Here is a 24,346-nt window from a genome sequence, read left to right as displayed (position 1 = left end):
CTTGCCTGGAGCTGCACTGGACAGGAAACATCAAAAGCAATGTGATAGGACGCGGAAGCTGGGCAAGCGCATAGGAGTGCAAGCTAGGCTAACTGCTAGCTCATACAAACCAGCAGTTCCAACAATTATGCTGCCTAATGTTCTCTGGACAGTAAAATGGATTATTTCACTCCCCCGTCGGTGCTACATCAAACTGAGACATGTACTTTCTTTATCCTTTCTGTTGTTGGAGGAACAGCATTTCGTATTTTTATGTATGCAAACACACACGAAAATGACAATAAACTAAATCTTGAATATAAGCTTCACATCAACTTTTAAATGCATTTTTGCACTAAATGACTGTGTAGACACACTGTGGATTTTGGCACCCATCACATACATTGAAAGTACATTTGAAGGCGATCTTTTAATATTTAGTATGAACAGGAGGAATGATTACAGCAAGGAAAACCTCTTTCACTGTTCATATGGACACCTGACTGTTGTTTTAAGACAGGCTTGAAAAAATTGTGAACCTGTCATTTCATAAGAATCTATAGTATATTAGTGAAAGAGACTCACAGTTCTAATCATTGTTATTTTCATTATATCAACCAAACCCCATTTTTGATATGATTTATGGCTGGCATGCTTTAAGCTATTCAGTATTTGCACTGTGTAATTTCTTCCCTATACAGTAGTAGTTTGCATTGTTAGGAACAGTAAGCACAGGTGTTTCCAAATCAACCAGGGCTGAAATCTGTCAGTCAGTTTAATTAAATCATTTGTGCACAGTATGAATTTTGAGTTTTTAGTCATACAGCTGTCTGTCTTATTTACGGTAAAGAAGCAGAGGGATATCTAGGTGGTAACTTTCTCAAGGACACTGTGGCTGCAGCCATTTAGTTTTGTCTGAACATGAGGCCTCCCTGCTGCCTCTCCTTTTACCAACCAGAACATGACAATGGAGACTGTCACTTTAGCTTTGTAGCTGGGAGTGTTTGAAGCTCAGTGAGTGACTCAGAGATAGTGAGGAGGTGTTTGCGATGTTGTTTGCTTGTTTCAACAGGTCAACTGGGTTCCTGTGAAGCCCACCTGAGAGATCTGCTGCAGCCTGCACATCACTTTGTGCCAGTGTTGATGTACATGGCTTCATATTTATTGTGTCTGTGGCATTACATAATCTTCATCCACTTCTTGTCCATGTCAGTGTCAGACTCCCATGGTTGTGCTTGAAGAACAGGATTCATGCTGCACTTTTCTGGTTGTGAACTCAAAAATCCATTGTCTGCATTTTAAACTAGTGCCACAGATAAGTAAGTGTGCATTACTGTTGATATAACAGAAGTGAAACATGGACATTAATTGTAACTTATGTATAATTGTAAATCTTCAATGAGATATTAGCAAAATGTATTAGGATACAGCAAAAAACAAGACTAAAGTCTCAAACATTTCTAGCATCCCTTAGAGGCTGTAATGTTCTTTACTCTTGACAGCCTCATCAACAGTGAGGCTGAAAGTGTACACTTTGTCCTGAAGGGTGAACTAAAGGAAAGGTCATGGGATCCAAATCAAAATCATCCTCCTGAATGTGCTCAGTAAATGTAATCAATGGACTCTTGATTTGGATATTTCTTATGTACAAGTGGAGGTCTTTTTTTATTAGATACACACATAAATCTGTGTGAAAAATGTGAACTCAGCAGTTCTGTCCAAAGCTGCAGTACATTTGATATGTATTGGCACATGTCAAATGGTCTGTTACAGGCTGTATTAGTGGTCAATTTAAACATTTTAACAGTTTATTGACTGCTTGTCTCTGTGTAGATTAATTAACAACCATTGTAGTGTTGGGGGTAACTTTCATGTCTTGATGAAACCTCATGTTTACATGTGAGTGGTAATCTTTCAGATTCTGATCTGAATTAATTCTGAACTGCTAGTGACCTGAAGGACACTTACATGGCTTAAACTATGCATTATAATGCTTACAGGGTTATAATGCAATGCTTCATCATGCTTGGGACACAAGTACAACAAACTACACCTGACCACACCCAGCAATGATGAACAAACTTCAGCCTTTTAGCCAATAGAATTTGGAAACAAAGTTTCCTCTGTACAGATTTAGCGTGTAGTTGCTCTAAGAAACAAATGTCACACAGTGATGCTGATGTTACATTCTTTCAGTAATTATAACAATACAGTTCCTAATAAAAAGAGTTTGAGCAAGGGCTTGGTCACACCAGTATTTATCACAGTAAAGTTTCAGACTCCAACTCAATGCAATATCTGCGATCAGTGGAATCACTAGCAGAGTACATTTGCACTGGCTGAGTGCAAATATTAAGTTGATGTTAGCATGCTTCACACACAGTGACTACTAGGTCTTGCATGCACTATCTTCTTTGCTAACCTGGCATCATATCCTACACAAATTGGCTTTAACATAAACACACATTTACACACTGTTCTGACATAACATATGTTCAACACATGGAGGCAGAACAAAGAAGACACCCTCTTCCTTTGTCCCCTCTCACGCCATGTAGTTCTGGTGCTATCTTCCTTGTCAGCCATCTTTGTAATTTTCCTTTGTTTCAGCCAGCACGTGGTCTGAGTTCCACCATTTAGTTTTTGCCTGCTTTCCTACACACACACACCCATATAGCCTCTCTAGCTAGATTACATATTGTGTGTGTTTTACCCTATCTTTTTAAATAAATATTTTTGGATATACATGCTGTCTGTTTAATGTTGCACAAGGGTGAACGTTGCCAACCTCTGCTCTGCAAAGACCTCCAAAATCCTTCAAGCTTCACTAGCTATTGATATGGAAATTTCAGTTATAGTTATCAAGTTAATTATCAGTTCCGTAATGATAGCTTAGTAAATTTTATGGGACTGAATTGGTTGTCTTTTTCCCTGACTCGAGGGTGGTGCCCCATCATGATTAATTCTTATTAATAATTTCTATTGATTTTAATAATTATTATCTTTGATAATCATTCATTAGTGCTGATAGCCAAACCTGTAACCAAGGCTCAACACTGGTTAACTGAGCGCAGTAGTCTAGACACCAAACTTCCAGCACCACCTATTTTGCAAAGATGGGTGTGCATGTCTGCTGTGTTACTTTCTGGTGTGAACAGAGGAAAGAAGTGATAAATGGGGATGTTAAGACAATTATAATGTGTCAAGATGTTTATTAATTTAAGATACTTTACCTTTGTACATAATGCCATCAACATCTAGACATTTGGACCAAGCAGTGTTCCATCATGTGGTTGCTTTTTAACAGAAAGACAACCACCTGCTCTGATGTCACACCTTGTCACTGTGGCATTGCTGAACCCTAATGCATGATGTTACTGTTGCCATAGAAACATGGCAGCTGAAAATACCCACTGAGAGAGCGAGACATTTAAATAGATTCACAGTAGGAATCGACACAAGTTCAGCACTGTAATCAATCTACATTCACCCCTCCAAACACATTAACACACACACACACACAGCTTATAGTTGAGTTTTACTTCCCTCTAGTGGAGGCACCTGGATCTGCTTCCACAAAGATTACTGCTATTAGGCCAAGCTTAGTTCATCGATGAAAGTCACACACACACAAAAAACCCCAAATTGAAGGCTTTTTCATACCCAAGAGCTGTTTTTCCATGGTAACAATCAATGTCATCTGCTGTTAACAGGAGCAAGACACAGCTCAATTAGCAGTAATTAACAAACTTGTAAAGTGAACAGTAAGAAACAAGGTTTTAGAAAATACAGTGTTATTGCTACTGCCATCAGTTAGTGTCCCCTATACGATGTCTTTGTTTTCTTCCAGAGGGCACAAGAAATCTGAAGTCCTTCCTTGGTCTTAAGGCTATAAGACCCAGAATATACAGTAAAGCATTAATGAACACAGTCCACAACTAGATTTGTGCAACATAGTTATTTAGCCTGAATTAGTGAGATGTAAGCCCCCCATCAGTGTGCCTGCTGAACTGACTGACCTCTGTTACAGACTAGAGCCAGAGAGCACACTCACACCTCAAGGGAAGACTGTCTTTCACATTTACTTTGATTGAACATTTTGGATACTTTAAATCACTGAACACATTAGTGTGAGCAGACTGCCTTGTTTACTGACGTTTGTCATAAGGGGCTGTATTCATACTTCTTTGCCATTGGTCAGCATCACCATGTCCACCTCCTTTGAATGTACAGTAAGAATTGACCTATGTATGTGCTGTGGTCATATGGTTTTCTTACATGGTTATGTGTCAAAGGTCAGAAGAGGGATGTTGGGAAATTCACCACAAATGCTGCAGGTGCCTCAGCAAAAACTATACATGGTCAAACCCCATGATCCTCCCGTGAATACTGAAAATACTCTGGAGGCCTGACACAAGTACAACTGATCAACTGATAAGGTGATGACTGAATGGCTGAGAAAATGTGAACACTAACCTTTTTATTAATGATTCATAATCATGTATGATCATAGAGATGAGAGAGACGCCCAGGTGAATCCTGGGAAAAAGTAGGGAAAACGTCCTTGTGCAGGAGAACTCTCTGATGTACCCTCTGATAAACTGTTTTACTTTGATTTATTGTCTTCATCATACGAATACAACTAACTATAACTGTGATCCAATTAAATCATATTGCTATATAGGGATGACATGACAAAGTTCACTTACAATAAAAGTTTATTAAATGATAAATTAGGTTGTATTAACTTGGTCTGCCAACACAGGTGGCTGCATTTACATGTTTACTTCATGAATCCACACACATAACCAAACATCTGTGACACCACCTCCACCTTGGTGGAGATATGGCTGATATGTGCTCATCCGGTTTGTTTGACTTTGTACTTTCTATCTGTCCAAAAACAAATGTATTACTTACTGATTTGTTCATTGTGAAAATGAGATCACTGTTTTGTTCCAATACAATAATTAATTGACAAACTTCAGAGATAACACAGGCCACTCCCAAATATCTGAGACGGGTAAAAAAAAGTCTCCTCTTTCTTGTCGTCCACATTCATACTTGTCCAAAGTCATGTATGTTGATTCTCTGTGAAAAACTGATACAGACTGTTCAGAAGTTGATAACGGGCAGATCAATTGCCTCTCTTTGTGTCTTCATCACTTCTTTCGGCCCAGTGACAAGCTGAAAAACAACAGCAAACTTCATTAACCAGCACTATCACACTGCTGCACAGGGTAGGTGTCATCAGTTCTGTTCTTTTTACTGTTACTGGGAAGCTTTTGTGTAAATTTATTTTATATGGAATATTGTTTGGCAATGATGTTTTTATTTGAACATGTTAACATATTTTATATATTGAGAGAGAGAGAGATTGATCTTTGCATTTGAGCCTTTACTCAGCAACCATTTGTCCATGGGCACTAAATGTTGTGTGTTGTGTGCAGTGTTTACTCGTTGGTAAAATATCTACTTTGTAAACTGAGTTATTACATGCGCAAAAAGATTATTTTAACAGTCCAATTTTGACAGTCTATGCGTTGATGTATGGGATAGCATTAATTTTTTAAATATGCATAATGATGAAGCTCTTGCTAGTATTGCAGGTCTTTTATTATTCTAGCTGTTTTGCACGTCGGCCTAAATAATATAGATGTGTCATGTTCTTTTTGCATTTGCTCAAGAAAAAAATCCTTACAACAATAACAAGGAAAGGTGTTGACAATCCAGCCTGTAATGTTCAACAGTGTTACTCACTTGTTGAATGCAGAAGTAATTTAATTTCCCAGGATAAACTGAGAAAAGCTTTATACAGTACTCATATTTATCTGATGTAACTGAATCAAGAATTGAATCAAATTGAAATTCATTGATTCTGGACAGTGAATCAAAATCAAATCAAATCGGGCCATCAGGGGCGATATCCAATCACCATCTGTAGATCAGTGGAATACTGTGCAGTTGAGTCCCCCATGTGCGCCCATGTGGGTGCACAAGACACCAAAGGTTATCTTTAGTAGCTAACAGAACATAGTAGCTAACAGAACATGAGCTTTGCTGCATTTGAAATCTTATCCATTACAGGTATGTCACAGTTTACCATGAGTCACAAAGTTACTTAACTAATTGCAAGAAATCTGTACATTCAAGTGACGGTAATGTTAGCTAACAGAACAACCACTTCTAAAAACACTCTTTGATCCAGTTTACAGTCCTTTAGTTCTAACTAACTAAACTCAACTATAGTAAAGGCCTGGCAGGGCCTTAGAAATAAATTATGTACATTGTCATGGAGATGTTGTCATTTCAGTGGCAATTAAGCAAACTTTATCCACTGAAGAAGACCATGGGGCAGTTGAAAGCCCTAGAAAAAGCTAGTAAGTGAACCATGAATTAACATTTTTTCTGTCAATCTAAGTTTTTCAAGGAAAGAAGGTTGTGTTTTCATGAGTTTGACTGCCTGGAAAGTAGGAATGACAGAAAAAAAAGAAAACATATACACACACACACATTAACATTTTACATATATATGTAAAATGTTTGTGTGTGTGTGTATAAGTAAAATGTTTGTGTGTGCGTGTGTTGTGTTAGCCTTAGTTAACGTGACAGAAAAGGATGGTACTTTTAATATGGGAACATATTTATAATGTGTGTGTGTGTGTGTGTGTGTGTGTGTGTGTGTGTGTGTTTGTGTGTGTGTGTGTAAACCTACTTGTCAAACATTGTCTGGTCTTGTAGGTTCAGGACCAAACTGTCAGCATTAAGGTACACCTTATTCTGAGATGATGCCACCTGGAAGCAGACACAACAGCCATCATTATCATCATCTTCATCATCACTGCCATACCACCATGATCATCACCATGTTATGTAATGTAAACATATAATGCAAACTCTCAATAAACAAATTCTCATAATCCTTAAATAGTCTTAATCCAAAGATGTCTTAAAACGACTGCGGTAGACAGTAGCAGACTATAATAGACAGTAGTAGACAAACAGCAGTACTGACCGTCTTAGCGATGTTCTGTGCTGCTCTGATTCTTCTCAGCTTCAGGTAGCCTGGGTTCTTAGTCACTGCTCGGCCCAGCTGACAAACACAGTTTTTGTTTAGTCAGCATATTGCCATTCATACAACATGACCAGAAATGTGATGCAGGGCAGCAAATGACACTGTTTCTTTTTCTCTTCTTTAGATATTCAAAGTCCTTATGGTCAATAAAACGGTTTCATTGTGTGATTGAAGTACATATTAACATAAACTGGCAGCACTGATATTACAGATCAGTTAATTTCTCAGTAGGATAAATCACCTGAGGTGGAGCGCTGCTGTTTCTGTTTCAATAGTAGGTGTGTTTCCATCCACCTGTTTTTATTCACATTTCGATTTGCACATAAAAAAACCTGAATGGAAACATTGAAAAATTGTAAAATTAAATATAAGCATCTTGAAAATGCAAAATGTGACAGAGTGCAGTGGAAATAGACTTAGGAAAAAAGTTATGTGCATGAAGCAGGTGACTTAAACGTCCAAAGAAGAGACAACAAAAAGCAGAAGACAAAAACATCAGATCTGTGTGGAGCAATGAGGAAACTGTAACATTCCTCAAATGAATATATGAAACAAACTAAAATGTCATATTTCCATCCATTCTACATTGCTTTTGCAACTAGGAATTTTGTGCCACCAATTGTTTATGTCAACAACCCAACTTCTAATATTTACACAACAGTAGTGGATGGAAGTGCACATCAATTCAAATCTTCTTTGCCATTTCCTGGAAATTTGGTTAAAATTTGAGCTACATTTGGTTGAAAACCTGGCTAGTGAGAACCAGGTTAGTCATCCAGTCAGACAGTCAGTTACCATTTTGGCAGCTTCAGCCTCTCCCTCAGCCTGGATGATCTTCTGCCTCTGATCTTGTTTGGCTTTCTCCACATAGAACTGGGCTCTCTGGGCCTCTTGCTGGGCTAAACACACACACACATGCACACACACAATTAATGAGTTCTAAGTACAAATTAAATGAATTTTAAGACTTTGTCAAAAACCTCCAAAGTGAAACATAATATATACCGTTACTAAAGCAAGAAACATTTCTACAAACAAAAGTATAAACTTCAAAAAAATGAAGATACCCCGTGCACAGCAGTGCCTCTTTCCTGGATGCCAGCTGATGCAGGGCAAATTACAGAAAATCAAAAAAGTATTTCAGTGCACACCAGAATACTAAGCAGGACACTATTTTAGATTACATTTTAGATTTTAGATTACATTAAAAAAACAAATGGAGCGAACTACGCGTTTTGCACGTTGCTTCATCAGATTCGCTCTGTTGTATAAACTTGTTTATTGAATAGTCTACACCTTTCCATGAACACAGTTACTGCCAGTGAAACAGCTGTAGTGAAAATAGCCAAACTAGCTGTAGGCAACACAGTGTATGACTCAGTGGCAGGACTACTGTTTGCTTACTTTGCACTTTTCAAACTTTACATGAGAATGAAGAACTTTTCTTTACATTTTCTCAGTTGGAATATCTTCTGACAATTAGTGCCTTCAAATGGGGTGGTGTTCTTTATGTTGTTCTTCTGCTGGCCTATGATATAATGCACTCAATGTTTCCTGAATAAGCTTCCATTTAAAGTGCACCTCATGAGAATCACTGGACATGTGTGGTCTTAGTGCACACAATATTAATACATACATTGGGGTTGCGCCAACTGACAATCATATCAGATGTTGACAACTGAAAAGACAATGGCCACCTGCTGATTATGGAGACCCAAAGTGTGGACCATTGATCATTTTGTTTCATTATTTCATAGTACTTTTCATCATAAAGTCTTTGTCTTAAATAATGACAAATGGTGCAGAGACAGTCATGTGACTGTCTGTTGGCTCAATCAGACCAAAGCAACACATTGGGTCTCAATAAAGAGACCCCTTCTGATGTGCAACTTAAGAATTCATGAAAACAAATTCTTTAAAAATCCTACTCAGCCTGCTGTGATAATCAAACAGCTTTCCTTTATGGCTGTTTGAATTTAAACAATTAAATTCAAAAACAACATTTTTTTATTGTTTAAATTGAAGCTCAAAACAAAATAGTCTGAGATTAACGGGACTGTTGAACAACACAACAAACATCAGTCAGCATGAGCGATTCTGTTGCCTCTATGTGGTATACGGAGGAGCCTTACCAACTTGCTTGGCCTCTACAGCAGCAGTGTACTGGCTGCTGAAGCTCAGCTCAGTAATGGCTACATCGTCAAGGATGATGTTGAAGTCTTTGGCTCTCTCAAACAACTCCCTGCGGACCAGCAGGGACACCTAGACAACAATAAAGACCAACAATATTCAACATTACACCAGGTATGTACTGAACTCTGTGGCAAGCCTTGAGGCAGTGGTTTGTAGTTTTAGTATATTGGATTGCATTAATCGCTGAGGTCGTCTCTCTGACACCGTCAGAGTATCATTATATACTTCACAATAATATTAATAGTTTCAGGTAATGCTGAAACAGTTAATTATTACATCCTTGATTGGGAAACTATAAATACAGACAGTGTTAAAAACAAAAATCACAGACCTTTATCAGCTGTTAGGATGTGGTGAGAACAGTACCTGTGCTCTCTGTGTGATGAGCTGCGAAGCGTTGAACTTTGCTACCACTGACTTGAGGACCTCGTTGACAATGGAGGGCAGGACTCTCTCATCGTAGTCCTTCCCTAGCTGTTGGTACATGGTTGGCAGGTTGGACGCCATGGGTCTGGACAATACCCGCACCGCTATGTTGACCATCTGCAGATCTACACACATACACACACACATTAGACACTTGTTACTGAGAGATTAAATATTTTACAGAAAATCAAGTTATGTATGTTATAGTATGCTGATTAAAACAGGATCCAGTTTAACCCGTTTAAACACAAACTGACCAGCCTCTGACTGTGACTCCAAATCCTCCTGCTCTTTCTGAGTAGTTGTTACTCCCATAGGTTAAATACTGTGCATAATGGGCCAATGTCTCAAAAATGTTTTCTAACACAGGAGAGATTAAAACTTGTGTTTTGCTGGCATATCTTTTTAACCTTTATTTGTTAAGGGACATTTGACTGAGAGGAAACTTCTCTTTTGCAGAAACACTGACCATACTCTCAGTTACACACACTCAAACCTGGAAGCTGCCCAGTATAACCACAGTCTGATCTACTGGCTGCTGGGAAGCTCCACTGGAGCAGTTAGGGTTAAGGGCCTTGCTCACTCTTTCACTTTCCCCACCCAGAGTCTGAGGATTGAACAACAACCTTCCCATCACAAGCTCACTTCTGTATAGGCCAATTCATGCTTTCCACATGGTGTAAATTTCGTCAACTGACCATGTCCATGAGAGACCGCACACAGACCAAAATTTGAGACTGCACGGACTGTACGCCAACTGTGCATGCGTTTAAGGGCAAACAGGAATGCCTGTCTCATCTACTGTATCTGTGTATTGTAATCATGTTCTTAGTAAGCTGTTGCACACAAAATTCTCTTTTTTTTACTTTTTCTTGTTATTCAGCAACATACAGGAACTCCTCAGCTGCATTCAGACTGTAAACAAGGACCAAGGACATTTCAACATGTGGACTGGAGGAGTCGGGAATCGACCTGCCGATCTTCCGTTTAGTGGACAACCTGCTCTACCTCCTGAGCCACAGCAGCCCCTGGTTTAAAATGCTGGTGAGACAATGAAATACGATCCAGCAAGTCCTGTTGGAGTAACAGATTATTGCATTTAAAGGCTGATCAGAAAAACACTACACAGCAGTTTGTAATATTCACGGTCTGGATTTTGCAACTCTGGAAAGTTATCAAGGCTGCAACCTTGTGTTCTAGTGTGCACATGTGGAACGCGTCTGTGTCTGCAGATCCCCGAGTGTAGAATGTATAGAATAACGTGTTTTTCCGCATGGTCCATGTGCAGGTCCCCAGCTGACATACACAGAAACCATGAATTGGCCTGAAACCTTTAAACCACCACTCCCTGCATTTTACTGCATTATTTTCTGGAATGCAGATGTGATGCGTTCTATTTCATAAATGCCCCCATTGGTGGCACGGGTAATCAATTCTTTTACACCAAAAGTATATCCTGAATGTCTTCATTCCTTTATGTTAAATATAAAACTACCCCCTAAACACTGATGATTCCATTCATCAGTAGAGTAGCCCACACATCAAAGAGCAACGCAAGATGATAGGACGGCAGGCTACAAAGTTTTACAAACAAGGTTGTGTCTCAAAATTGATCAACTACAAACAGAACTGTACATGAAATAGAGAGGGGTGATGGGGATGATGCGGTGCGATACCCCATTTCTGCACCCTTATTTTTTCACAACCCTCTGATGCTCTCAGATACAATGCTAAATGTGAGTGAGGTCAACTAAACCACTCCTGAACCAGACCACACTCTGACATCACTAGTAGTATAAATAGCAGCACACGTTGCCAATGTTTTCTACAAGAGAGAGAGTTTTCAAGAGATATTGTTTTAAAGTTACATAGGCAGCATATTATGTATATTTGATCTTTTTTCTTAATTCAAGTTAAATATATACGTACATGTGGTTTTTTGTTCTGTTTTATTTATAGTTATTTATAATTATTAAATTCCCAGTGAAGTTTACTGTTTCAGTGCACTGACATCATTTTACACAATAAAGTTTATTTTTAAACTGTAAAATATCATGCCTCCATTACATATATTTGTCAGAAGTGTTTGATAACCATATTTGAAGGAACATTGCAAAAAATGTGCATTTATGTATATATTCTGTATATATAAGATTATCAACTGATATATTGATATTGGAATTTTTTTACTCCATAACATTTGTATTAGTAAAATCCAGTATTGGTCAGGCCCTGTTTTCTTCTAATGTGTGAATTTAAAGCTGTAATATGTAACTATTCCGCATTAAAATATCTAAAAACAACTAGATCTATGTTATATATTTTGCTAAGTTGTGTACTAACATTATCCCAAATGTTTCCAACAATTTTCAAAGAGAAAGCCGTAATCAAGTTAACAATCCGTTTCATTTGGTCGCCTGTCAATGGCGTTATACCCCTTCTACCAGTGAGTATATGCACACAAGATGATAATCATCTTCTGCACATGCATCAGCGTTCTGGTTGTCCACTACAATGACATCTACCAAAGAGTATACGCATAGAAGGTAATATGTCAGCGTTGCCAGCCACTGTCATGAATGAACTTTTATTCAGTTTTAAGCCACATTTTACGATAAACTTTTTAGATCTTGGTCGTTTTTAAGTATATCTTTTAACCAGATAGAGGATTTTAGTCATCAGACGTCTGGATCTTAAGTTGTCAGAGAAACAAGCTGAGCAAACGTTAGCAGCAGCTCAGCTTACACAGAGCCCTTCCCAAACGTCCTGTGTCCACTGAACAGCCTCGGAGAAACACTGATTTTTAACGTGAAACTGCTTTATTCACATGATTATGTGAAACTGCTTTATTCAGTGTTTTTACTGATTTGAATCCCTGTGTACTATGCGCCGCTTTTCCTCCTTTTAAATTCAGTTGCACTCCTACTACAGTAATTACGGCAGCCTTGTCAAAGCTGATAAAGCACTTTAGGCTACTGTTATTACTGCATTAGCAGGGCGACTGCCTGATTTTGTTAACTTGCTCAGCTTTCATTCATTTGGTCATTTTCCTTGATTTTTGTGCTTCTACTATGGTTAAGTAGGCTACATAGTTAAATGGTATCTTTATTTGTCTGTATTAATTGCGTTAATTGTTGATATATACAATCGGGAGTCTGCACAGGATGTTTTATTTCGAAAATTGACCGGGTGCTCAATGCTGCTTGATGTGGCCTCTGTCAAAAATAGATGGGGCATAGGTGAACATAATCCATTGAAAACATTGATGGAGTTAAGAGGACAACGTTCTGTCATCTCCAACTTTCTCTGTGATCACTCATTCTAAACGTTGATATAGTCAATCACACACATATAAACCTATTGTATGTTTATAAATTAACATCACTTTTTTATCCATACAATATTATTTCAGCATTCCATTCAATATTTATTTCAGCACTCCCCTCACAATTTGTATCCTGTTTACAGATTACAGAAACAGTTTCACCTGTATATACACATTGGGCCTCATTCACTAATATGTGCGCAGAAATATTCTTACTTGGCACACAAAATAAGTGTGCACGCAAAATTACCATCAGATTCATGACACATGCGCACTGGCCAATTTTGTTCTTACCACCATGCGTATGTTAGTAAATCAGAATCATTCTAACTTAACGGGTGCATGCCCACTATTGGTGATTAGTATACTACCACACCCCCATTTCTCTGTGTAAGGAAAGCTCTGTTGGAGCAGTGCAGCAGTGCAGAGAGCTGACACTCATTGCAAAGAGGGCCGTGATGGTAAAACTACAGAAAAACTTAACTGCTCAGAAGTAGAAGCCACAAAAGGCAGATTGGCTGGTAAACGTGTCATTGGCACAACCATTTGGAACCTGATTGTGATATATCTTGCATACTTGTTGCGCCACTACATCCGTAAAAAAATAAAAAGTTGATAAATGTGCAGATCTGTGGAACTGATCTAAATAAATCTCTACTTCTGCGCCAGGTGCGCATTGTGTTTCGTCTCTGTCCACAACAGGCCGTGATGTGCTGAAAGACGCTTCCAAAGCACTTGATTCTTCTTTATGTTGATTTTGTCAGAGGACACGGTGATTTTAAAATAATGATTTGAAGCTGTAACTAGTGTAGGGGTGATTGATTCTAGATGCATGGTAAATTCTATACAGGCCTGGAGTCTGTGTCACTCCTGTTTTCACTTTATGGACTTTTTTTTTTCTTTGCTTACGTGACCTCTGATGTAGGCTATTCCAGTGAGTTAGAACATTTTACACCAAATGGGACTCATTTTTCACTCATCATTTTACTTTGTTTTTAATAAAAAGCTAGTATGTTATATTCAGCATCAGTCTATAGTTGAAAACTATGCAGCCCTGAGAATTATCAGTGACCACCAGTGTGAGTCATGGTCAGTTTGCTATTAATACAACGAGCTCCATGTGGCTGTAAAACATAGTGGATGAGAGGGGACAGGGAGATGACTACGGTCTCGATAAAAACCATAGTTTTTGTCACGCACACAATATTTCATGGCGGTTTCACATCAGTGTTTCATGTTCACCATCAAACATTCAAAGTACTGGCCCAAACGGGTGAATCAGCTTAGACTGAATAGTCAGATTCAGGTACCGATCTTGTTAAAGGTGTTAAAACCCCAAATATTAACAATTCAGTGTGTTACATATTGTGGAGTGACTTTGCAGGTTACATTTTCTAAATGCAGAGCAATTCATCTGTTAAACACATTTACTAATCTAGCCGAACTTTGCATTCTGCAGCTGTATAGTGTATGAACATAATAAGTATATATTGGACTCTGATCTGTATAGGGTGCAAAAAGCGAGATTATTCCTGACCTTAAAAATGATGATTAAATATGTCATTCAAAAAATCTCAATATGTCATCGAAGTACAACCTTTCTTCCCTGTATCCCTACAGGTTACAAGAGTCAAGTTTTCACCATGACACATTAAGATGACTGTTAAGCTGCAGCAGCACATTTCTACTACAATTACTTACATTCAGCCAATCATAAAAGTTAAGAGCCAGTCAATAGTCAGTATATATGTGTGTGTGAGTGTGTGTGTTACCTTTGCTGCCAGTCAAAGAGGAGATCTTCCTGGGTCTGGCTCTGATATCATAGACGATAGGGTATTGGAACCATGGCACCCTACAACACAGACGCTAATCAAAGACTGATCATTATAATTACTGAAACCAGTCAGTTCATCGATCAGCTGATCCCACCTGAAATGCAGCCCCTCGGCCAGAACAGTGTCCATCTGCATCCCTCCAATCCTGTTGAAGATGATAGCTCTGTGACCACCCTCCACTGCTCACACACACACACACACACACACACACACACACACACACACACACACACACACACACACACACACACACACACACACACACACACACACACAGAATATGAGAATTACTACCACTGGTAAAATATAAGCACTGGGAAAGATTCAGTGCTTATAGCTTTGTGAAAAGCAGAAAATCAATGAATCAATGAATAAAAACAATGTCATTTTCTTAGTGTATACGTCTCATGGAGTCAGACCACTGAAGCGTCATATTAGCTTCAGCTGAATATCATTTTTGCACAGAACAGGGCTGTGGATTTTGTCCCACATATTTTACAGTGTTGTTGAGTCCAGAGAGAATATCTTAAGGGCCAGTGAGGAGAGTAGGAACAGTTACAGCGGCCAAGACCCATTTCTACGTACATATTGCAACATCAGTATGACAGTAAGACAGACTTGAAAAAACCCGAAACCTGTCCTCTAAGGTGAGAGTCAGATACTTTTGTAATTGTCTTAATCTGGCTATTAAAATGTATGTCCATAGCTACACCAAGATTTCTGGCTTGTTTTTTTTTTTTTATGTTGGCCATTGAAGCTGAAAACTGATTTAATTGTTCTTCCTTGGCTCCAAACTTTGGAGGTTACACTTACTGCTCATAATTCCAATTAAAAGTCCAAATAGAAAATTAAAAGAAATAAAAATGAAAAAGATTTTACATTTAACTTTTTTCACTGTCACTCTACATTTTCAAATGATCATTTTACATTTTAAATTTGATGTTTTAGTTCTTTTTCTTTTTAAGTTTAAATATGGCCTGATTATTCCTAATAGTGTGGTAAAATAATCTTTTTTATTTTTATCTCTTTTAATTTTCTATTTGGACTTTTAATTTTAATTTTGACCAAAAATATCTTCCATACTTGGGTGCCGGGTTTTAAAATGGGGGAGCAAACTTAGAAAGACACGTAATTTGCGAGGGGGTCTGGGGGTCCTCAAGAAACAGCCACCTGCACTAGTCTAGATTAGTTAGACTGAGGGTGCTGGGAAAACCAAGAATGCATCAAGAACAGTATATCACAAAAAGGTTTAAGAATGACAGAGACACAGAGCGTCCCTGTAACCATGGTAACTCACTCTCTCTCCTGCCTGTATGTGCGTGGTGCAGGGGGGGGCCTTGTGTTTGTGTATTTTGTAGTCAATTTAACTTTAATTTAGATTGACTTAATACTCAGTTAGCAGCAAACTGTCTATGTGTTTATTTATAGTTGATTTAGTTATTGTGGTTTGGCCACCCCTCGTGTTTGTAAAATGGTTTGACCAGCCAGTAAACACACCTTGGATTAACATTTGGGTGACCGGATTGCAATCGGATAGTGCTTAAACACATGAAAGTACAGGTGTAAATGCACCCACAATGCATTGAGGATGGATTGTGATCACATTGAACACAGTGTAAATGCAATTTCGTTGTCAATCCACATAAAACAACTACGTGGGCGAAAGCTATGGATGCTCAAGACACTTGTAGATGGAGTCAAGAGCCAAGCCAAGTGTCGGCTTCTTCCCCCGCTTCGAAAAGCAAGCAAAAGTCCATACAATAGTGCAGCTTCACAAATGGCCATCATGTTTTTCTGTTTGTTGTTTTTTTTGGACCCGTGAGGAGGATGTGGCGTTCAGTTGTTTAGGCTGGACAGAGCGTTCAGATCTCAATCGGGTCTCAATGTGGACACTGGAGACACATATTAATACCAGGTGTAAATATAATCAGGTTAAATCATATCTAGATACAATCTGGATACGAGACGCATTTTAATGCAAGGTGTAAACGGACAATATGTTCCCCTCATGTGTCATTAGTGAGGTCAGTTTTGTCTCTGTTGAGGTTAGTTCAGTTATGCAGCTCAGTTTGCTGTATTTTGAGGTAAGCTCTGTTCTGTTGACCTCTTTTATGGCCCAATTTAGTTATTAATCATGATTGCTTTATTCTTTTTGCATTTTTGGGTACATAAAAACCCACCTTTTGAAACCACAAAAACCTGCATCCTGTGCCTTGCTGTTTGGTCGCTAACAGGGTGGAACTCTGTGTAAGAAGGACCACATACAACAGTCTCCTGGTAGTTTTAGTGTATTACTATCAGTGCCATCTTGGGACTTGAACCTGCATCTACCTGCATCTGTCACATATTTAAGCTTGGTGTGATTACTGTACGAGTGTGTGTTTACCTGTGTAGGTGGCTTCTTTAACGCCATATGCCAAAGCACCGGCTCCAATCAGCAGCTTCAGTCCCAATCCTGCCCCTCTGCCACCGGACGAAGATAACCGACCTGCCAGGTCCCTCAGGTGCTGGACGAAACGCTTCAGTTGATGCGTTTGTGTGTGTGAAGACGAGAGAGATAGCAACACAATGACATATATGACATATATAGATCATAGTCATGTCCTCAATGTGTGACTTTAGAGTAGCCGGATATTATTGGTCACTTAATTGATTAGTTATTTGTGAGAAAATTAATAGTTACCAAATTTGATAATCATTTAAGTCATCTATTGAAATAATTATCTGGTTCCAGTTTGCTGCTGTGCACTGTTATTGTTTTACAGAGAACAGCAGCAAACTGTATAGATTGACCAAACGTATCGGGAAATCGATATAAGAGTCAAAGTTTTAGCTACATCGATGAACAACGACAGATCCGACCCAAGTTCTGAACAAAATTCTGAAAAAAATCGATACATCTGTTAAGAACCATTTGTCCCAAAGTCCCCCTCTCTGTGCCTGTAGCCTGTATGCGTGTGAGTCCTGCCACTCATCATATAGTTACAATGTATTGGTGTTGGTTTTGTACCGGATTGTGGATGATGCATCTAGATACGTATGGAATCATCTTACAGGGAGAGATATACACCCTTAGTTTGACATAATTGTTGACTAAATATCTCTTCAATACATTTGAAGATGTCACTTTGGAATGGGACTTCCTAACAGACATTTTTCACATTTTATCAATATTTTTCACCATTTCCTAACTTTAATGATTAATCGGTTGATAAAAAAACAACACATTGCTCACTAATGAATATAAACGTTAATTGCAGCCATGGGCATTTAGAACTACACAAATGGCATGCAGTAAAGTCAATTCAACATAGAGTAGTACAGGATGGATACACTTACATATACATACACACACACACACACACACACACACACACACACACACACACACACACACACGCACACACACACACACACACACACACACCTCATCCTACAGTCAGTTCAGAAGAAAAAGTGGAAACTGAGTTGATGTGAGCATAGGTGGTGATGGTGTCACAGGAGTTTGACTTGATAACACAAGAGGATCAGAATAAGAAAGATGATGCTCATCATTCCGTGTAGGAAGAAATGGACAGTCAAGATTCCAGGAAGAATATTTAACTTCACTGTCCATTTAAAAAGTAGATTACTGCAGTAAGTAGTAGTTACCTGGAAGTAAGTTCTATGAGTAAGTGTGTAGCCCTCTAACAGGCTTCGCTATTAAATTACCCTTGTGAGGCTCCACCTTGGCACCTGAGAAAACAAGACTAAGTCTAAAGCTAGTGTATGGCAAGGTCTATAATGTAAATTCCTGGATTTTAAATGTTCATCAATTTTCTGTAGTGATCCCAGTAATATTTGCTGGTAAAGTGTACTGAAGTAGCATATCACCATAGACTGGACGTAGTTACCGTGACGTCACCTGTTGGTTTCTGAAGAGCGGTTTTGAAGCTCAAAGTGAGCCGCTCCGGCCATCGCCATCTTGGCAGTGCGTGACGCTGCGTAATTCCCAGCCAATCAAAAAATGGGCAAGGAGGCGGGCCGAATGGCTGAAACAAGCCACCTAGCAGCTGGCGGACCTGTCACTCTAAGCAGCCATGTCCTTCATTATGCAACTTTACAGCTTAATATAATTCAAACGGGTGATTTATAAAAAAAATCACCCCCCATACAGTTGTCATGAAAGGGGAAATAAGCTATAGAGATGTAAACCATTTTTTGTACCAGGCTGTAAACATGTTTATTTCTGCTGTAAAGTTGGGCATTTTAACATGGGGGTCTATGGGGATTGACTCGCTTTTGGAGCCAGCCTCAGGTGGTCATTCAAGGAACTGCAGTTTTTGGTACTTCCGCATTGGCTTCATTTTACAGCCCCAGAGGTTGCTGCTTGCATATCACATGACATGGTTAAGCTACATTTGAGACAAAAAAAAAAAAAGGTTATAAATGCAGTTGCAAGAACAATACTTTCCACTCATGTCTTAACATGTTTGATTTGAAAGAGAACTTATTTTAATTCTAATTATAACTATTCTAATTACATATCTGTTAACTCTCCCTGCTCTTTCATCTGTTTCACTCTGTGGATGTCTCATCTTTCACTCTGCATTGAGTGTTTTGTCAGAGTGATGGTTATTTAGGGTGCTTTAACCCTGCGCGCTCTCTCATGCCTCTATGCACCTTCTTTCTACCTCTTTCCTGGTGAATGATCATGGAGGCTGTGGTGGAAATTGTAAATTAAAGTTTTGACAGCATTTTGAATGCAAATTCAGGAGGCTTATCTCCGCCTTGTTACTGCAGTTACAGTCAAATCAAGCACACCTGCAGAGCAGCTGCCATTTGTGATGTGAAAATGTCAGAAAAATAAAAAGTTGCATTTAGTTCAGTTATAAAATCCAAACGCAACACAGAGTGTCTCTCCTACCGGCTGCTGACAGCTCTGTCAGCCAAAGAGTCAATCACACTGGACAGTGGAGGAGGAGACGGTATAGACACTGCTGTTTTAACAAGAGTTCAGCCAACTTCGCTGCATTTAACGCCAGAGCAGAGAGCATCAGAGCTTGGAGTAGAAACACAGTCACTCTGCGTCACACTGCTGTCCTCTGCTTCAATCATCTTACGCCGGCCAATGGGGAAACTCCAACACTTGGCTGCCAATGGTGTAACTTCATCACTCACTCAGGCACTCACTCACTCACAGACAACCGCAGTTATAGGGCTGGTCCGTGGCCAGTCCAGCCAAAAATTTTGAACTCCCAGCTGGGTCCAAACCAACACTAGTCCAAACCCAGCCAAAAACTAACGCTGGCAACGCTGGATGTTATAAACAAAACATCTGAGTCTGCTCCAGACAAGGTTCCCCCACAGTGCTGCAAGCACTGAATTAAACATAGAATTAGCAGTCATGTCCCTAAGATATGAATGCACAAAAGTATAAGTGGAAGACCAGGAAGCAGCCGGACAGATGTCCTCCACTGAGACACCCCAGAAAAGCACCCTCAAGGATGCGTAGCCCCTCGTGGAGTGTGCCCTCAGGCCCACTGGAGGAGCACAATCCATCACCTCATAACCCCTGCAGATTGCATCACAAATGCAGTGAGCAAGCCACTGCACAGACAGAGAGGCCCACTGGGCCCGACTGCCGTGGCAAACAAACAGCCAGTCGAACTTCCTGAAAACCATGTGCTCCCCGTCACCACAAAGCACACTCCCCATCATGACAAGTGACCCCCAGTCATATGCCATCACTTCTTGAATCCAGGGTGCATAGAGAGGCTCCAGCATGTGTGGATTACATTACCAGCAGGGATCCTTTAAGTTTTCTTCTTGTTTGCTTCTTTAGTGCTGTATCTCCTTTGAAATATTGGTAACAGCAGGTAGCAGTTAGCAGTTGACAGCTAGCTAGTTGTTTTGATTTGAAAAATATATCTAAACATGATGTTTTCTCTTCTGTTCTTGCTGATCAATGCTATTACTTCTTCTATAGAGTCCTTTCTGAGGATTTTTGAGTGTTATTTTGCAAAATGTTCCACTTTTTTGGGTCCAAGTTTGAGATGTAATCAGGAGCTCACTCCTAGTGCAGCCACTCCTCTGGAATTCATTAGCCAAAAAGCGCTTCGCCTGGGGGCAACAGCGACACAAGGCCTAGTGTCAGACACGACGGGGCCCGCAGTGTAATATAATGCATACTGGAGACTGCAGGGTTGAGTGAGTCAACGAGCAAAGCGGTTTGTCTGCTAATACTTAGCCAGATAACAGTGCTAGCAAACCATGATGTGGCTAGAACTAACCAGCTAGTATGGCTGCTGACACAGCCTGAGCAGCAGTAACCTAAAAAGCAGTGTGTACACGCCATAGGTCCTCAAAACCAGACATATTTCACCACCAGCATGACTGAGTGGGCAGGGGTCGAAGTGGTGCTGCTAGCTCGTGCTAACCAAGTGGCAACCTCTGGGGCTGTAAAATGAAGCCAATGCGGAAGTGCCAAAAACTGCAGTTTCTTAAATGGCCACTTGAGGCTGGCTCCAAAAGCGAGTCAATCCCCATAGACCCCCATGTTAAAATGCCCAACTTTACAGCAGAAACAAACATGTTTACAGCCTGGTACAAAAAACGGTTTAGATCTCTATAGCTAATTTCCCCTTTCATGACAACTGTACTGGGGTGATTTTTTTTATAACTCGCCCGTTTAAATTTTATTAAGTTATGCATAATGAAGGACATGTTGCTTTGAGTGACAGGTCAGCCAGCCGCTAGGTGGCTTGTTTCAGCCATTCGGCCCGTCTCTTTGCCCATTTTTGATTGGCTAGGAGTTAGGCAGTGTCACGCACTGCCAAGATGGCGATGGCCGGAGCGGCTCACTTTGAGCTTCAAAACCGCTCTTCAGAAACCAATGGGTGACGTCACCGTAAATACGTCCATATTTTTATACAGTCTATGGTGCTAACCCAGAGCAGGTGCTAGTAGGACATGAGCCAGAGCTAACCAGTCTGTGTAAGCTACTGACACGGCCTGAGCAGCAGTAGCCAAACAGTAGCTGCAGATGTCGTGGAGGTGGCTGAGTGAAAAAGAGAGGTGAGCAATGCATGCACTGGAGCTTTGTCATGGATGTATTATCAGAGCTGGATACCGAACCGAAAACGACATCCATTAAGTCCAATAAGAATTGCTCGGCTAGCACATATACCAAAAAAAAACTCTACCTTCCGGGTTTACTTGTGCATTGTGTGGCCCATTGAATGTGTGCAGTGGTGTTTCTTTCACTGGCCCCGCCCACAAGTTCGAGGAAAGTTTTACAAATATAAAACATCCATAGATGAAAAAATCATACAACAAAGAGTCATAATTGATCTTACTTGTAGTTCGAGATGTCCTGTCAACAGTTTTACAGAAAAATTGGCTGCAAGGCTAAACAGCGGAACCACTCCCCCGGCCTCAGGTGCCGAGGCGGAGCCTCGCAAGGGTAAACCAATAGTAAAGCCCGTTAAAATATGGAGCACGTACGACATAGAACCGTCTCATCTGGAATATTTGCCACAATTTGGATTCATTTTAAAACTGAACTCTTGATTAAACAAACTGAATGAATAAGCATGGACCTACTGAGCAGCTCCACTCCGCCTGTTTAAACCCAGGATAGAACATTAGTTTGCTGATAAACAGTCACGTCATGTCGTACAACATGACCTTGCTATAACGACGACTGTATGCGAATTTCAGCAAAGTATGAACTAGCAGAACAGTCTGTGACATGCTAACTGACAGAACCTGGCAAACATTTAACTTAGCTGGTTAACAGAGTAAACGTTAACTCAACAACAGAGCATATAAACATGTTGTATATAAACACGTCACACAGCACATTCAGCAATGTGAAGAACTCTTACTTTAAAATCGTTTATCATTTAAATCACTTACATTCGGCTCCTTGTTTGCCATGCTGCTGCACGTCAAACTCCAAGGTCGAGACAACCTCCCTTCCTCGTCAACCGCAAAGACTACTGGGACATGTAGTTAGACAGCATGGGCCCATCTTTTTTAGTTGAAAAAACAGTAATGCCACTAGAACAAGAATTATTGTAGGTTCTCGCCATGGGTGTATTAAAAAGATAGAATAGAATAGAATTACTACAATACACAACAACAACAATAACAACAACATAATAATAATAATAATAATAATAATAATTATAATTATTATTATTATTATTATTATTATTATTATTATTATTATTATTATTATATAATTTTGTGTGCCTGCCATGCAATGCATACTAAGTGTTCTCCATATTCATTATATTGTTATTGTGTTGTGTATTGTAATTATACAATTTATTATTACAGCCAGCCAACACTAAAACTAAAACTAAAAAAGGAGGTCCAGCATTGTGTAGTAACAGGGCAGGACTCTCATTGCTGGTCAGGCATATTTTTTAGTGTTGTGAGCACTGTATATACTGTAAGTTAACAGTTGAAATCACTCAAAAAGAAAGAAAGAACACCCTTAAGAAACTTAGTTGATGAAAGAGATGCAAAATCTCACAGGAAGTAAAAATGTAATGTTACAATATTTTATGAAGCTTTGTTAGGATAAATCTGTATCCAGTTGACTGGTCTGTCTCATTGCTCCAAAATAAAAGGTATGAGACTGTCTTAGGACTAAAATTAAAAACTGCCCTTTTATTGTGATATTTGGTGGCCCTCAGGACTGTAGTCCATTCACCTCTAAACAGTTAGACACTTTAGCTTTCATATCTTTATTTGCACAATGCCGTCTTCTACTCCAGTAGAAATCTAGATGAGCCTCATCCATCTTTCAATGGCTTCAGGATGGGTAACTCAATGTAACTCTGGAAACAGCAACCCTTTATAACATACTTCAACTCACTAAAGGTGTTACCTCCAGACTAAACTTCTATCTTCTTCCCTTTTTTTCCTTCCTTTGTTGAGATGTCCAATTTTCCAGCCGTGGTGAGGTTGGGTGAAGTGGAGATGGGGGACTGTGGGGGAATTGGTATAAACAAAAGAGGGGGAATATTGGAATTTCATTTTCCTCTGTATTATGTCGAACCAATTCTTTATAATAGAAGAAGTTTTCTTCAAAAACAGGGAAATGTGAATAGACCTTGAAAATTTCTGTTAAACCTGTACTCATCAATAAATAAATTAATACAAAAAAGAGGCCAACAATGATGATGCCAATTAAAGGGTGATGGTTCTGTCTTAAGTTGAGGATAATGAAGATAGTGTATTAAATGTTTCAAACAAACATTTCAAGGAAAGGCTTTAGCATCAAGTTTCATGCCTCTTCCACTGCTCTGTTAGACTGAAGACACACACTGAGATGACAGAATTATATACACATGCTGCTAAAAATGATTTAGAAGTTGAGGATGAGTAGTTGGGAGAGGGAAGTAAAGGTTGCTTTGCTGCGTTGTATTCGTGTTGCATGTGGCTACATCAGTCACTATTAGTAGAGGATAAACATGACTCAAAGAAACAAGGTCTAACATGCTGCTTCTCTGCCAACCA

At 39.4% G+C, this 24,346-nt stretch overlaps 1 protein-coding gene across 3 annotated transcripts; it reads right to left on the bottom strand.

Annotated features, from left to right (window-relative positions):
- Window positions 1–4,679: 4,679 nt before the first annotated feature.
- Window positions 4,680–22,815, bottom strand: phb2b (prohibitin 2b). 3 transcript variants are annotated; one of them, XM_042417156.1, is made up of 10 exons: window positions 22,733–22,815; window positions 17,220–17,352; window positions 14,928–15,012; window positions 14,771–14,850; window positions 9,614–9,798; window positions 9,187–9,316; window positions 7,850–7,953; window positions 6,995–7,072; window positions 6,695–6,774; window positions 4,680–5,166 (listed from the first exon to the last, which is right to left on the bottom strand). In XM_042417156.1, the coding sequence occupies exons 1-10, from the start codon at window positions 22,751–22,753 to the stop codon at window positions 5,142–5,144; spliced, it is 921 nt and encodes a 306-aa protein (XP_042273090.1). In that variant the 5' UTR covers window positions 22,754–22,815; the 3' UTR covers window positions 4,680–5,141. The 3 variants fall into 3 exon arrangements, 2 of the variants coding, with proteins under 2 accessions (XP_042273090.1, XP_042273089.1); XM_042417155.1 differs by lacking the exon at window positions 22,733–22,815 and adding an exon at window positions 22,171–22,723; XR_006097004.1 differs by lacking the exons at window positions 4,680–5,166; window positions 22,733–22,815 and adding exons at window positions 7,296–7,386; window positions 22,171–22,725.
- Between the last annotated feature and the right edge of the window lie 1,531 nt (window positions 22,816–24,346).

Source organism: Thunnus maccoyii, chromosome 7 (assembly GCF_910596095.1).
Source record: "Thunnus maccoyii chromosome 7, fThuMac1.1, whole genome shotgun sequence".
Taxonomy (NCBI): domain Eukaryota; kingdom Metazoa; phylum Chordata; class Actinopteri; order Scombriformes; family Scombridae; genus Thunnus; species Thunnus maccoyii.
The sequence above is the reverse complement of the archived record's forward strand: the minus strand, read 5'-3'. Positions and strand labels throughout refer to the sequence as shown.

Coding starts and splice junctions, on each gene's coding strand:
- phb2b (XM_042417155.1), bottom strand. CDS start 22,323: ATGTCGTACGTGCTCCATATTTTAACGGGCTTTACTATTGGTTTACCC. Junction 9,799..14,770: donor CTCTTTGACTGGCAGCAAAG/GTAACACACACA, acceptor GTATGTGTGTAG/ATCTGCAGATGGTCAACATA. Junction 7,073..7,849: donor AGGCTGAAGCTGCCAAAATG/GTAACTGACTGT, acceptor TGTGTTTGTCAG/CTGGGCCGAGCAGTGACTAA.